General features: G+C 37.7%; 1 protein-coding gene across 4 annotated transcripts in view; it reads right to left on the minus strand.

Moving 5' to 3' along the window:
• The window catches only part of tbck (TBC1 domain containing kinase), a 78343-nt gene that overhangs the window by 33778 nt on the left and 28829 nt on the right, over window positions 1-15736 (minus strand). For all 4 annotated transcript variants that reach the window (XM_006629899.3, XM_015345933.2, XM_015345932.2 and 1 more), the window contains exons 22-23: window positions 15508-15669; window positions 3019-3197 (exon numbers count right to left, since the gene is read on the minus strand). In XM_006629899.3, the coding sequence (XP_006629962.2) occupies window positions 3019-3197; window positions 15508-15669 (341 nt within the window). The remainder of the gene's footprint in view (window positions 1-3018; window positions 3198-15507; window positions 15670-15736) is intronic.

Here is a 15736-nt window from a genome sequence, read left to right on the forward strand (position 1 = left end):
ATGTATAGCAATGCCTGAATCCTCTCAGTTGCTTAAACCAAGTAATGAAAACCATGTAGGGTTTAATTCACATAAAGAAAACAAAATCTAACACACTTCTATGTGTAAATCTTCCCACAACACCCATGTCTGAGATGTCACAGAATAAATTCCATCATCCAGAACTCACAGGTCAGTCTCCTAAAGAGACTTAAAACCCCATGTGAATGTGGCTCAAGATATTTTTGTTCTGGTAATCTACTTTCAATTCAGGATTTTGCTAGCAAAACAAATAGGACATCTGGCTTGAAGAAGCTTATTTGTAATTATTTTAGCAAACAGGACAAGTTGAGAGACATGACTGTAAAGGTATAAGCTCCCTGATTTGAGCTACCAAAGTCAAAAAGTAACGTATAAAAAACGAAATGGAGACCTTTAATCCCAAAAGAGGCAGACTTTACAAAGAATAACAGGACCACAGTTAAGTACACACAGTGTTGTTTTCTTTCCAGCATCTCAGTTCAGGCCCTTTTACTGGGAAGATGAAGCTCATTTTAAACCTATTTATTTTAAAAGTCAAACAAATCAACTGGATTAGATCGAGTTGAGATTACACTCAGTCCAACAGCTGGTTTAGGATTGCCTTTGTGTCTATCAAAACGTCCATTCTGTGTTTTAGGTGTTTATTCTTGGATGAGTAAAGGTACACATTTCAAGCCATCCGAATGCCAGGGTAGTGTTCTAGGGAAGGTCACCAAAGAAATGCAAAACGTGTGCATAGGGAGATTTGTTATTTTTGAAGAAAACAGCCTTGCTCTAAAGTGTTTTAATGTTCTCTGCACCACCCATTAATGGAAGACAAAGTAGATGGCAAAAACAAAGTTAGGACTTAATTTTGCAGCACTACCTTCTCACTTGAGGTCATCAAACCTCAGCAGCCAAGCTAAGCCTTTGATGGGAGAACTCCAGGGAAAGCCAGAGTTCTGTTGATGGATCCTCAGGTGGGAGCCTACATTTCCAAACCGATTAATATTGTGGAACTGTGCTAAAAAAGGTGCCGTCCCTCTAATGAAATGTTCATCTAAAGCCAAGCTTTGAAGGCACAATGGCACTATATGAAAGATTAGGAGAGTGTCCTAGCTAAATCCCTATTCTGGGTGTGTATAATCTCCCCTACCTGTTCCCCCTTAATTCAACGGGCAAAGAACCTCTCAGTTCTTGAAATGATGTGGAGTGGGGCTGTAGGAACACAAGATGGTTTTGGGGACGCTACACTTCAGAGACTGACGACGTCAGTCCCCTCCTATATGTTTTTTTAAGTAGTATTTTTCTGTGGACAAGATGTGGCTTTGAATGGACTGCTTAAATCTACAACTGTTAGATGTGGCAGGAGAGTAAGCTGCTAAGCTCAAAACCGTGTGGTTGATTACAAACTGCATTTACATTCAGTACAAGTCAGTTTGACACCATGACCTTTACTTTTTGGACATTACACATTTGGCAAGTAAGTAAAGTCATGAGGGTACTATTCGGCTCAAACAACGACTTAGTTTCCGTTTCGTGCCATAGTCGTAAAGCAACTGGTTGTCTGCTTAAAATTTCCAAAGCTGATTTTCGGTTTCTAGTTTTGAAAGAATTAAGTGAAAAAGTCAAATATTCAAAAATGCAGAGCACTGAAGAATTAAATTCAGTATCTTAAGACAGCTCACTTTCTTTATGGCAGAGGACAATATTATTAGAAACATGGAATGGAACTTTTGAAAAAGGGAGATTACTCTTTTCATGCAAGCCAAAAGTCCTCCATAAGAACATTGAGTAAAACAAAGTGTCAGGATCACAGCAGAACACTTGGGTCTTTAGTTCTGAATTCTAAAGAGGCAGTGGGTGTCTAGTGGCTAGACATGTTTATGGTGGCTCAAATGAATCTCCAGTCCTGTTAACAGCCAACTGTTCTCATGTTCCAGCAGGGGAATTTATATTCAAGCTGAATAATAAAAACAGTGTGAATCTTAACAGCACTGATGTACTGTAGGTCCTTAAATTATAAATCGTGGCAAGGTCCTTGAATTCCATTCAGTAAAAATAACAAAAGAGTTTTGTAGATTTTGTGAAATTCGAAACGAAGGTCTTATGACAAGTTATTAGCACTTGATGCATCATCCAGCATGATGGGTCTGCTTATGCTTTTCCCTGTGTGAGACAAATCTCTCCAAAAATATCCAAAATGATGTGAGATCCCATTTTGTGAGATAAACAAATACAACAGACAACAAGCATACACAGTAGAGTATATAAAAATTGCCAAACTGCCCTAAAAAGATTTTAACATTTAAAACGTAAACTCAAGTAAATGTACACAAAGCATCACATTGCTTTTTGTAACAGAAAACGAAGTACACAAGATTTCCCAGTTTTCGCAGGGTTTACTGGTAATTACCTGTTTTCGTGCTTGTTCTGTGGGGTAGAGATTAGCTTCGTTTAAAGATTAAATTAGCTCAATCCCTTCTTATGTGATCAAACCCTGATCATTCTTAAAGCTAAAACACAAAAGGTACAGCTATTAACATTTTCACCAGACTTCTGAGGAAGATCCTCTTCATTCTAAATGATCTTCAAGCTAAGTTTGGTTTGAATAAAGCTATGCTTTTTGATAATCTTAAACCAATACAATTTGCTTTGTAATTAGCATGAGTCTTGTTATTTTTTCTTTGCATACCTAAATGTGTAAATATTTAAATGGAAAAAGTAAAAAGAGAAAATCTGTAGATACACACAGAGTTAAGGTCCTCAGAAACATCTGTTGACTGCACATACTGGGTGGAAAACATTTGTTGACTATATATATTAGATATATATTGTTGACCTTATATACATACACCTCATGACCACACAGTAAATAAGTTGAGGATGTTTTAAGTCAGGAAAATAATGTGAATAAAAGAAAATTGGATAAGTAATGTTTATAAATAAGAAGCTGAGGGTACTCAGAAGTACTCAGAAGACAGGTCTGATAATGTTACAGTATATCTAAGCACTTACCAAGTCAGTTTTGGGAAGGTCCTGGTCGTCAGTAGAAAAGTAAGAAGATGATTTGCTGAAGCCGTTGTTATCCCCTCCCACAGACTTGGGCGGCTGGGCATGCTGTCTATATGTCGCACTTTTGGGAGTCCAGCAGAAAAGGTTGATAGATTCTCGCACACAACGCTCAATATCAATTTCTTCGAAAGAACAGAGAACATGAAAAAGTGTTAAACCTCCACAAATGCAACCAAAACCACCACTCTACTGAACCAAAACGAATAACCACATTGACGTTGCATGATGGCCTTACAACCAGATCTGTGTTTTAGATGGTCTCACCACACAAACCATAAGCCATAGTATTCTTAAATGTTTTTGGCAGATGTTTAACCACTCTTACCAACTGGAAACATGTATAGGCCTTTTGCATCTCCAACAGTTAGTATTTTTAATGAGCCCAGAAAGTAATTTACAAGGCTTAAAATATAATGTTTGGATTGACAATGACTGACTTTAATGTCTAAGATGTTGTAGTTTCCTAATACAATGTGATTGGGGTTTGCACAGTACTTAGCTGCAATCTCCCTATCACCTCATTTCACCTTAAAAACAAGAACGATTTTTAAAATCTAACCTTTAAAAAAACAGGATTTTTGCCAGACATCTCAAATTTGAATAGCTGTTAAGATTCTTGACACAAAAGATTCTGAATGCTATTTTACCCTAATGTCATGCCATCTTCTGTTCTGACAATGTTAGATAAATACAAGGTTAGAGAAACAAATCCAGAGAGTGTCTGAATTTGACTTTCCCTAAAGTGTCAACAAGCTTTATATTTTGTGAAAAACAAAAACAGTCAGATTAAATAAAAAGAAAGATTTAAGAACATATGCAATTCAAGGTTACAGAGATAGTAGTATGTTAAATGTGAAAAAGGTGGATAGCTCAGGCAGTATATGCTGAATGAGAATGAGTTCTGTCCCAACCTGATGGCAATTTCCAATTAAATGACAAAGATATACTGCCGATATAGTGGATCCTGAGGAGTCCTTTCTTTATTAGACTTTCTGCACATCAAAAGAAATAAGAACAAAAATTTATTCTACCCTAATCTTTTAAAGTTATTTGGCATAATAGGCCAATGAACGTCATTAATCCAGTCTGAGATTTTGTCTCCTTGTACTAGCTGCTGTTTCTTTTTATTGTGACTCTCCTGCACAGGAGAAATGCCAATTCCAGCACAAAATGGCTACACTTTAAAAATAAACAGTTTTAACATCTGACTTTATTTGCAAACCCAACACTAGCACCTATTGCTACAGCAGTGCTTTCAACATTAGCGATAATTTTCTTCAAGACTTAAACTTAAATAAAATGTCTTAGGATATTACTTTTCCTTAAAACTTACCAAGTATCTTTAACATTCTGTCCAGTTAAAATGAATATATTATGGAAAATGACTGAATGGTTTAACAGTGATACCAGACAGCTAAAAGAAGAAACAGAAGTTAAAAGAAGACTATACTAACTGCACCACCACATGACTGTTAAGAGATACTGTGGTAGTTACTTTGACAAAAGCAGGTTTGGGTTTGGACATCAACTGTAGTAACACTCAGTGTTACACAGGATAATGCTATTGATGAACTGTGTATCCACGGCCCTATAATGTCATTAAAAAGTGATAACAAAGCTACATTCCCTATTCATTATTCATTTTACTTTAGGAAAACTAATCCACTGATGACCAAGAAAGGTTCAAACGCATATAATCACAGCAAATGGCAGTCGTGATACAGTATGTTGGCACAACCTAACCACTATGACAAAGAAGCAGTTATGTTCTGACAAGCAGGCATGTTGACATTTTTTTCAAACCTATTATGAGTTCCACTTCTGATGTAAACATCTACACCCACCAATAAAATATGTAATGTACTATGAAGAGTAAAAACTATAAAACAAATTACAAGTCATTAAAGAGTCGTTTAATTAAAGAGAGAAAAAAGTTGCCTTTTTCAAATAAAATGTACAGTATATGAATACTGTAATATTAAGTAAAACTGAACTTTTATAGAGAACTTATTTGCTTACTTTTTCCAAAGTTAATGGTTTATGTAGTCCCTATGTCACACCACTATTTAAACAAAAATATAAGTTTGTAATAGCTTTTAATATCTTCAAAAAAGCTTTAGTACTGTACACCATGGGGACTTTGGAATATCAATACACTAAGGAGAAAAGTTTGGGGAAAAACGTATGACAAATGGTTAAAAAAAACTGTGGATTACAAGACAGACTGCAGATGATTCTTCAACAAACAGCATTCATCGTCATTTTGGTACACTTAATAGATTACAACTACCCTACCACTTTGACAGTCCAGGTAGTCTGGAACAAAATCACATGTCATCTGCCTCCTTGGCAGCCATCGGTTTGCACTGCCAGCGGACACGACTCAGGACTGTTTCACCTACATCTCTGTGCAGCCTGCATATCTCCTCAGGTTTACTATAATAGTCTTGTCAATGATAATTAATGTCAGGGGGGTTATCTAGTGTCTGCAGCTACAACAGTGCCTGGAACTTTTAAAACCCACCAGCATGAACTTTCATCTAAACCATTAACATTTCCATGCTTTAGGAGAAGAATGGAGACCTGTGGTGATCAAGTCAGAGGGATCATTGCTTCCAGGGTGACAGTTCTTATGTACAGCATAGGATAGCATAGTTTATACAGGTTTTATCTTGCTTGTTTTATCCTGCTTGTGCTTTTTAAAAATAACTTTTTCTTCTATGTTGCTTATTTCAGGATTTGACCCTAAACGGGGTTAGAGTTACTCTCCTTAGAAAAGTTTTGTGTGTCACCTGTGAAAATCGGGGATCCTTGGAGTTCAGGAATCCTGCAGGTTTCATTTTTTTCTTGAGTACCAATCATTTACCTGGGTTAAATTAAGGCTTCACTGAATTAAATTAAGCTTTTTTCCCACAGCATTCACCAGCTGATGATTTTATTGAGATACTGAAAATTCCAGATTCCAGTCTCTAAGGCCAAGAATAGGGAACTCCTGGTGTACAGGCTTGTTACTGACAGTCTTAAACATCAGGGATAGACAGAGAACCAAACCACAGAGAGTGTTATTTCTTATTCTTATTTAGTTTTTCCTCCACCCTGTTTTGTTATGATTTCTGTAAAACCCAACTGTATTCTTATCTGAAACAACGCAACGTAGAGCAAAGCACTACACTCTGAACAAGCCTTCAGGTTAGTCTCTATACAAAGGTATACCTGACTAATCTATTCTGGTCCTGATATCAAGCTGTTCTAATGTACTTGAGAGCTCTGCTAAGGAAATCTGTTCCTTTGTGGAGTGATGATTTGTGCTGCACAGCTGAGATCTTTATGGCAGTGATTCCAACTCCTCACACCTGCAGATTTATGTTCCAGCTGAGTGCTCATTTACATAACTAACCCCTTGAATAAACAAATATTGTAATACATTTGAACTCGGTTTTCCTCAAAGCATGAACAGAGACTGTTTTCAGCTCTTGAACACGGCGGAGGTTTCTTTTGAACTATTGTGTTTGTTTATGCAACAAAATCTTCACATTTCAAGCAGATGAAAACCTGGAAATTAGACTTCATCATCCATACTAAGGAATCAAATAAGTGAGAACTTGGTCACAGGAAAAGCAGATGGATGGGATCCCAAAAACAGAAATAAGGGAGCCCTGTTTTAAAAAATAATGTGATTGTTACACGCAGCATAACATTTGCTCCTGCTTGAGATGACCAAAGTGAGTGGGGCATTAGGGTTGCAGAACGTCCAAAATCATCACGGCACAGACTGAAGATTTCTTCAACCTTCTCAGTGGGGACGAGTTATGTAATGCCAGCACATGATTGCAAGCTTACACTTTATTATGACTTTCCAGGAGGGCTAGAGTGAATCTGGGTTTTTGCATTACACAAAAGGATTATCATCATCGTCTGTCTTTCTCCTCAAACACATTGTATATCTGATTGCAAGGATTCATTAGCTGTGTGGCATTTACACTGCCAGAGAGCACAGAGCAACGATTTGAGGAACTGATGCAGATGAAGCAGACTGGAACTGCGGTTTGTAGACAAAGGTAAGATAATAACGTTTTTTTATGGGTAAAGCGTACAATCATTTTCAGACGCTGGAGACAGAAACAGGTGGGATGGCTCCGATCAACAAAAATGCAAGATTCACAAAAGCTATATGCAATTAATATCAATTCCAATCAGTGGCCCCTGGAAAATAAGGATGGAAATTGCAATCGCATCACAAACTACCTCTGTCGGATGATGAATTCATTACCTGCATTTCTAATGAATGTGATACTGCCAGGTGGTAACATAACAAACAGCCACAGGCCGGTGGATGTGTGGGGGTGTCTTCTTGTGTGTGCTGCGGTCAGGTGGGGGTAGACTGTGATCTCATCCGATCTGCTTTTGCAGTGCTGGAGCTCTCTGAGGCAGACACACGGAAATCATGTAGCTACAAGTGGGCACACATGAGTAATTAGACAAAGGAATGTCAGCTGCAGGTATGAGGACATCAATCTTTCCCCGTGACAGTGGAGTTTCCATCTCTTGGGAAAAGCAGGTGTGCACAGCAAATCAGTGGGATACTTTAACCCCTCCCCACTTCTCCAACCTGGCTGGGAGCCACCGGCTGAATTAAAAGGTGCACCTCTGTGGTTTAGCCGCACGAAAACGCAACTTAATCCCTGCTGCTGAGGGAGGCCTACACCTGCTCTCAAATAAGCCCTGTGAAATGGGAACAATTTAACTGTTAAGGCCCAGATGAGGATGTGAGGCAAAGCTTTCATTAGAGGGGTAATTTGTGCCAGTAGTTCCTGATTCCATTGCTACTTTGTTTTTACTCTCCTGTCTGTGCTCTTGGTTCATACATGTTTTAGTAACTGTTTGTATATACAACATATTATTTGCAGTGCATAAGAAAAACTATGCCTAAAGCTTTTAATCGATACTTTACACATGTAACTCTGTAGATATGGATCACATACACAAGCAGACATTACACCACACAGGAAATAAGCTTAGAAAAGCAGGTTCCCTTTCATTTCAAAAGGTAACCACCAACAAGTGGGATATTGCCACCCACAAGCGTGGGAAGACTTACTGTACACCACTGTCAGGCCAATAAGGAGCGTAAAGCCCTCACTGGCCCACCGAGCAGTGGGACAGTATATGAACACCAACATATTAGACCTGGCTGGTAATCCTGGTATGCTGCAGCCAGCTGGCAATAGTTATCATGCACCATTACAATGCACAGACAGCGAACTGCGTCTGTATCAGCTGAAGCCTGTGGAAGCCTAGTAGTAGGGCCATGGTGGCATCCACCATTAGTCCTAGGAGCCTCCAGCATAGCACAGCAGTTACTCTGCAACTACTCTCTTCCCCTGTCCTGAACAAAACAGGAGAGTCTAACTGTAAAGGAATCCAGCTATGGACCAAGGAGGTCCATTTGTCCAGCACTAGGCTACTCTAGGTGAGACTCTAGGTGCGTCTTCATAAAACGTTAAGCGTCAATTAGGACATAAAGCTGGACAGGGTGGGAGGGGGTGAAGTAAAGTCCGTACCAGAGCCCTAGTGGCTCTCCAGGCCAGGACCTATTCTGGTTTCAGCAGAGTCCAGTGGACAAGAGAGCGTGCGATTCCTTCCCAGGATGCCTGGACATAAGTCCATTTCAAGGAATACCCTGGTGCTAATTAATACAGTGAACAGGTGAAAAACCGAGTAAGGTGCCTCACTCAGGGGTATGTCTGCAGCAGGGACTTGAAACCATAAACCTACTAGTCATGAGTCCACACATTTACACACTAAACTAGGCCACCCCATAGAGCCATTAAGATTTGTGAGAAATTACCAATAAACCAACAACATGAATTCCTAATTATTCATTTTGCTTAGACTTAATAGTTTCAATAAACTGATTTCTAGTTGCTGCTGTGTTTAATTGTTAACGTTTGACATACACACTAGTATTGTAGCTCTGCAACAAAAACCTTTTTCACTGTATTAAAGCAGAGAATGTAGATAATGACTTAGACGATGTTTCTTAACTGTTAACATAATTTTCCTATTTTTTGCTGTCTGTCAATAAATTGACATCTTTTCAGCTGTCAGGGTTTCCTCGGAGTGACACAATGTTGTTATATTCCTATTTATTACTTTGTTTTGACATGACAACTGGTTCTGCTTCTATTTTTTAAATAGCAAGTGATTTTACAACAAAGACAGGTGAGACTTCAACATGTTAGAACAGTGAAGACGTCAATTTTATTGCCAGCAGCTTTGAAACCTGTGTTGTTCTATTCATTTCCCCATTGTCTGTGTGTAGAGACGTCCAAAGAATTCTAGATTTAAGAACAGGCAACTTGCACCTTAAATTAGTTACTTCAATAGAACATCTTTAACACTTGCTAGGACGAATGAGTGTTTGATCAATTGAAGAAAACGTTTCACGAATAGCCTTATTTCAGACACTGGGAAGTTAATTATGCCTGCCAGTGTAGCACTGGCCTATTTCCACATTGTGCATTAAAGAAACTTAAAAACTAGGAAAAGGCTGATTTCAGTCTCTCATGCCTAAAAAAAGCTTGCCTGTAATTTCACAATATCAAGCCTAGTTAAATATTGTTGTGCTAGTGATCTCACAGTTTCAACAATAGTGCATTACAGAAAAAAAATATCCTGTGTTAAAGAGGAATATTGTAGCATTACATTTGAAAAATTACTGTAAACAGTGAGTCAATTAACATATTTCCTAGAATAACCTACAGACTTTGTTAAGTGATTCAAGATTACTCAGGGTCTAATCATTTTCATAAAACTCTTCGCATTTTACCTCTGCTTAAGACAAAACACATACAATTTACACCATAGTTCCATTTAAGGGGCTCTGGAAGTAAATCAAAAATACAAGTGTATTTATAAAAATAGTTTGTGCTGGCTCTGCTTTAGATTAGACCCATAGTCTCAAAATATCTTTTATTTACAATTTATTTCTCTTTTATAATTTTGCCATTGAACTACGTCTTCTGGTATAAATGTATTGTTACATTTATCCACCCGTATATTAATGAACAGTAATACACTAAGGTGTTTAACTTATCTTAGCAGCTCCACATGTGAAACACAGAAAGGCATACTGTACATTTCTGGAAATGGCAGAAGTTTAGTGAGTCATCAGTCAGAACCATACAAGTTGTTCTGTGCTGTATGATAGCTGCTCTTAAGAGGCTCTCTTTGTGAAAGCCTGACAAGTAAAGCTTCAGGCAAGCTTATTTTACCTTTGTGAGGAGAGTTGTTTTTGTTTTAAGCAAAGTGCTTGTCCAAAATGTAGCGTGACACTGAGGGTAAGCTATCAATTTAAGCGCCCTTACAACATGCTTTCACCTTCTTTCATCCCCACATCACCACAACACAACCACAATAGAAACAAGTGGTTGTTCAGGTATATACAAATTTACAGTATATTTAGTAAGACAAGCATAGATGACACTTTGCTTTATAGCCCTGTGTCACCCAAAGATGTTCTGTGTACTCCATCCTGCAGATGAAATATAAAATCAAGATTTCTCTGTGACACTTCTATTATTCGATCTATAGTGCTATCACTATTATTATTGCCCACTTTGGTTCCCAAACAGAGATGATTTCTAAAAGACCTGCCAACATTTAATGTGGTGTTAGTATTAAGGCTCTTTTTACATTTTCCCCGACCAGCTTCACATGGAGAAGACATGGTATGGCTGGAATGTCAGCAAGAACGAATAAAAAATACATAACATTAAAAGAATATATAACATTACTTTATTAACCCTTTACAATTTCTTGCATTAGGAATTATCTTTTCGCATACCCCAGCTTGCTCTCCATGAGACACACAGATAGGGAGAGAGCCTGGGGTCAGAGGGCAGGGTCAGCCATTGTACAGCGCCCCTGGAGCAGTTGGGGTTAAGGGCCTTGCTCAGGAGCCCAATGGAGTAGGATTCCTCTGCCGGCTGCGGGATTTGAACCGACAACCTTTCAGCCACAGGCGCAGATCCTTAGCCACAGAGCCACCGCTCCGCCCCACATTACATACAGCACATTTAAAACAATCCTTCCTTTCCCTTTGTAGCTAATTCATTGTGGTTTTGTTCTCAAAAGTGCTCTAGAACTTTCTGGAAAAAATAATTACAGTGTACAGTACTATCAAATAAAGTTCCGATATTTGTGCAACACTGCAAATATGGCACTATTAATAGGCAAAGTATGATCACACACATTGAATCTACATTTCTGAAATTTGAAATTAGGTGTCAGCGTTTCAGAAGGAATTTCATTTATTATGGTAATAACAGTAAAAGTCTGAAGCAGTGTTAGGGCTTGTCACAAATGGTCTCTTCTGAGTAAGTTTGGTGCTGATATTAAAGCTAATGCTAAAATTATGGTTCAGGTTATGGAAGTACTTTAAATAGTTTTATTAAGAATTTCTACCATTTGGAATGAGCTGAGGTTAAGGAATGTGATCCAGACTTTCTAGAAGGTTGTGGCTACTGTGAACCCTAATGGGAAATCTGACACTGATGCAATAATTTATTTTTAAAACTGTATAGTTTTATATACAGTAAATAATTAATTGAGGGGGAATTTTGTTTTCACTTTGACATTATAGAGGCAAAAAAAAACACCAGTTAAATACATTATGATTCCATATTGTTTGACAATAAAAATGTGAAAAAGTCCAAAGGGGATGAATACTTTAATAGCCACTGTACAAACCACAACAAAATTTAAAGGCAAGACCAAAACACCATTCAAGTGTATTATTCACAAACAATAGAACTGTAATAACAGGAACCTAATCTTACCCCAAACACTATCCAAACTATAAACTTCGCTAGATTCCAAAATTTATCAAATTTGAGCCTAAAATTCAGTCTACACTCAAATGCTACCATACAGTTAAACCCACACATACATATCCCCAAAGAAACTGTAGATTTCTGTAAGTAGTTCTGTTTTATATTTTTTCACTAAACATCGAATCCCTTAATAACAGCAGTATCTTAAACGTCTCATCTTAAAAATTCATGTCTGCTCGAGTGTCACTGCCGCACGCTCAAGGCATTTTTTTTCTTTTAGATGTCATGGCAACCGCAAGTTTTTTCTGACTGTTTTGCAGAGTAATCCTGCTTTTGTGTCGGCCTGTACACAGAATTAAAGACACATACCTTGTCAAATGTGCTAATACCCCAGTATTCGTCTCAATCAACGTCATCGCTAAACCAGCTTTGACTTGAAATACAGAAACCCCCTGTCGACAGAACGCTGTATGAATCCGAAACAATTGTTTCTCAAATGAGTTGTTACTTTACCTGGCAGTCTCTTGACTCTTAAAGGTTCAACTTTTTAAAGAACCACTGGAACAAATCACACACCGATCAAATGTTTAAAAAGCCACAAAGTAATTTGTGGATCACTTCAGATTTTCTCCCAGCATCACAAAGAGGCCTTCTCATATTTATATTTTTAATAACATTATATGTTACCCAGATACAACCTAAATTAATGGCTTTATTTTAGGTAGCAGCATAAACCTTTTCAGGAGTATTTTTCAAAATATCGTGTACAATATGCAGTATGGTGTGAGGCAGATGAATGACATTCTATAAGTTGCCCTCAACCAAATGTTAAATTACACCTACAGACATGGGCTTTCAATTAAAATGTAATTTTAGTTGAATATTACATGAATTGGATTTACTTTGCCAGCAGCTTTGAAGATGTTGAATACTTGAATCGGAATTCAAGAATTTCAAGATTTCTCATTACACTGGCCTGCCAGTGTAGGACATATGTTTTCGTAATGTTTTCACCATAATTGTATGAAATATTCCAAATGTGGTTTTATTAAACTAGAGCTGAAAAAAACAGGAACATTTTTCATAAACCATTAAGTGGAATGTTTCAAGTGACATAGGGAAATGGGTGTGATTATTAATTGGTAAATCATAAATGTAATTCAGAGAAAGAGGATAAGTCAGTCAGGGGAACAAATCAGTCTTATGCCAATTACATCCAAAGTTCTAAAATAAATAAGACACAAATTGGAAGAGCATCTAAATTCTTGAAGACGCTCAGCCTGATTTTATTTACAGTATGTGTACTTTCAGAAAGGTTTTGACAAAGTACTACACAAAAGGCTAATCTTCAGACTTAAAAGTTGTAGAATAACAAGGTATTACGTGTAAGGTATTACAGAGACACAGGTAAATCTGTGAAATACCAGAAATCAATGTTCATAGTCCAATACCCCTTTCTTGCACATTCACACAAATTATTTATGGTGTTTTGTCGTCTTTACTTCCGTCAAGTCTTCTTATGACATGAGGAAAAAGCTAATTAATTTCATTACAGAAAAGTGACATGAAAACAGGCCTCCCGTTCCCCTGAAACTCTGTTCCTTAAAAAGCAGTGTCATGTTCCCAAGGATTTAAAGTCAGATGTGTCACTAATTAAAAACCAACTTATTCTCTGGATCGGTTAATTAACCTTGAAATGTGGAAATGATTGACGTGTATGTGGTCAAGTTAATATTTTAACAGAGGCTTATATGGATTACGCTTGGATTGCAAGTCTTGTCACAAGACTTTGTCTGAAGGATTTCACATCACAAGTGTGGTGAGATCATCAAACCCATAAGTCAATAGCAAGCAAATAAGACAGATGAGTTGAATGGCCTCCTTGCCTTTTGTGTATCATTTCACGTTTCCCATAGTTTCATGTATCAGAACACTGTGTTATGATCAGCTCCATATGCTTTACCTTAGAATGTCAGCCGTCATGTAAATTTTTCAGTGACATTTTAGCTAATCCAATAACTAAACACTAATTTCTTTCTATAATTTGAGCCACAAGCTGGGAAGAATCCATTTACAACGAGAATAAAATATGTAGTCTTACTTTGGAATCTCCTTGCAAGGATTTCTTTTTATTCTCCTTTCATTATGTTCCCACAGCCCACCTACTTGGCACAACACCCGCAATTGAAATCTTTGATCCCTTCCACTAAGTAGCTCATAAATACTGTTTAATATAATTCCGAAAATCCATTAGGCGTTCACGTCAGCTCTCAAAAAACTGAAAAGGCGATAATGAACATTATTATTCTCTCCCCTTAAAGAACTTTCAATTATACCCACTCCTGCATCAGCATCATGTCGAACCAGGAATCGGCAGGAAACACAGTGGCTACACAATTCACCAAGACCGAAAACCCCACTTTATTTAACCCCCCCAAAATGCATACTTTAATAATGAGTATTATTAAATTAATTTAATGATAATAAGTAATTAAAACAGTTTCGCTTTATGAGGCTGGTCATCTTAATACTGGAGGAAGCATTACATGTTGGTAGACTGGCTGTTTGTTGTAGGTGTGCAACTTTGAGTTTTAGAGAAGTCAGGCTGAATCCTGGTCCTGAGTTCAAAAGCAACAGAAGCTCAAATATCCAAGACACTATTCCAGCATCCGCTGCTCCTTATTGAAGTATTTTACCTGTACTGGATGTTTGAGAGTTAAGCATCAGATACTGTACTGTAAACAAATGTTTGACAACTGAGAACACCTTTAACTTGAATGAACACTCTCCTTTTCCGGTATCAATACTATGCTATCATCCAGGTGGATGCTGCACATTGGTGGCGGTGGAGGGGAGCCCCTGTCATTACCTGTAAAGCGCTTTGAGTGGAGTGTCCAGAAAAGCGCTATATAAGTGTAAGCAATTATTATTATGATTATTATGCTCACATAGTGATACTAAAAGTTAGTAAACTAATGGGTTAACTGTTCTTTAACTCAACTGATGCTGACAATCCGATTAACTTAATTATAATTGTAATTAATGCAAATAGAAAGATGCACTCAGAATTCAAGAACTGAAATACAAAGAATCATCTTTATTAATGTCTTTTTAAATCTTCTTCTGTAATTACAATTTTATGTTAATCTGAAACAAAACCTCTAATTAGGTGCAAAAAACATTTTAGCATTTATCTCAAAAAGAAAAATCACAGCACGTTGATGCTTTGTTAAACGTCCAACTCTGATCTGCATAACATACAAATAAGTGCAACTAAGACCCACTTATAACCCTATCAAAAACTGTCATTATCACTTAACGGAGACTGGTGAATGTTGCCGATTGATAACCTATTCCACCATACCCTAATGAATGTTATAGAAATGCCTTCTATAACAGTGATTTGCAACCCTGGTTTTGAGGAGATGCAGAGTGTTCTGCTTTTCACTACAACCGAGGACTGAATTAATTCCGCGGGCCAGTGATTCGCTGAACTGGCATAAGTGAACAGGTTATTAATTTCCCTGCGTACCAAGAAGTACGAATGAAATCATAATACCACAGGGCCTGTGTGAGCAGAGGATATCAGCGTTCCTACCTGGCAAGTCGGAAAAGAGAAGGATGCACTCATTAAAGCCATTAGCCAGCAAGCGGTCCCTGAGCTGCTGCAGAATGGCCACGCCAATACAGAAGGGGAAGGAAGAGTTGCCCAGGAGAAGAGTGTCCCACAGGTGGAAAATCTTGTGCAAGGGAAACACATCTGTGGAATAAGGACAAAAGGATTGGTATTCATAAAAGGCCTATTCTTCAAGCAATCAATCCTTTAC

This window comes from Lepisosteus oculatus, chromosome 1, assembly GCF_040954835.1.
Source record: "Lepisosteus oculatus isolate fLepOcu1 chromosome 1, fLepOcu1.hap2, whole genome shotgun sequence".
Taxonomy (NCBI): Eukaryota; Metazoa; Chordata; class Actinopteri; order Semionotiformes; family Lepisosteidae; genus Lepisosteus; species Lepisosteus oculatus.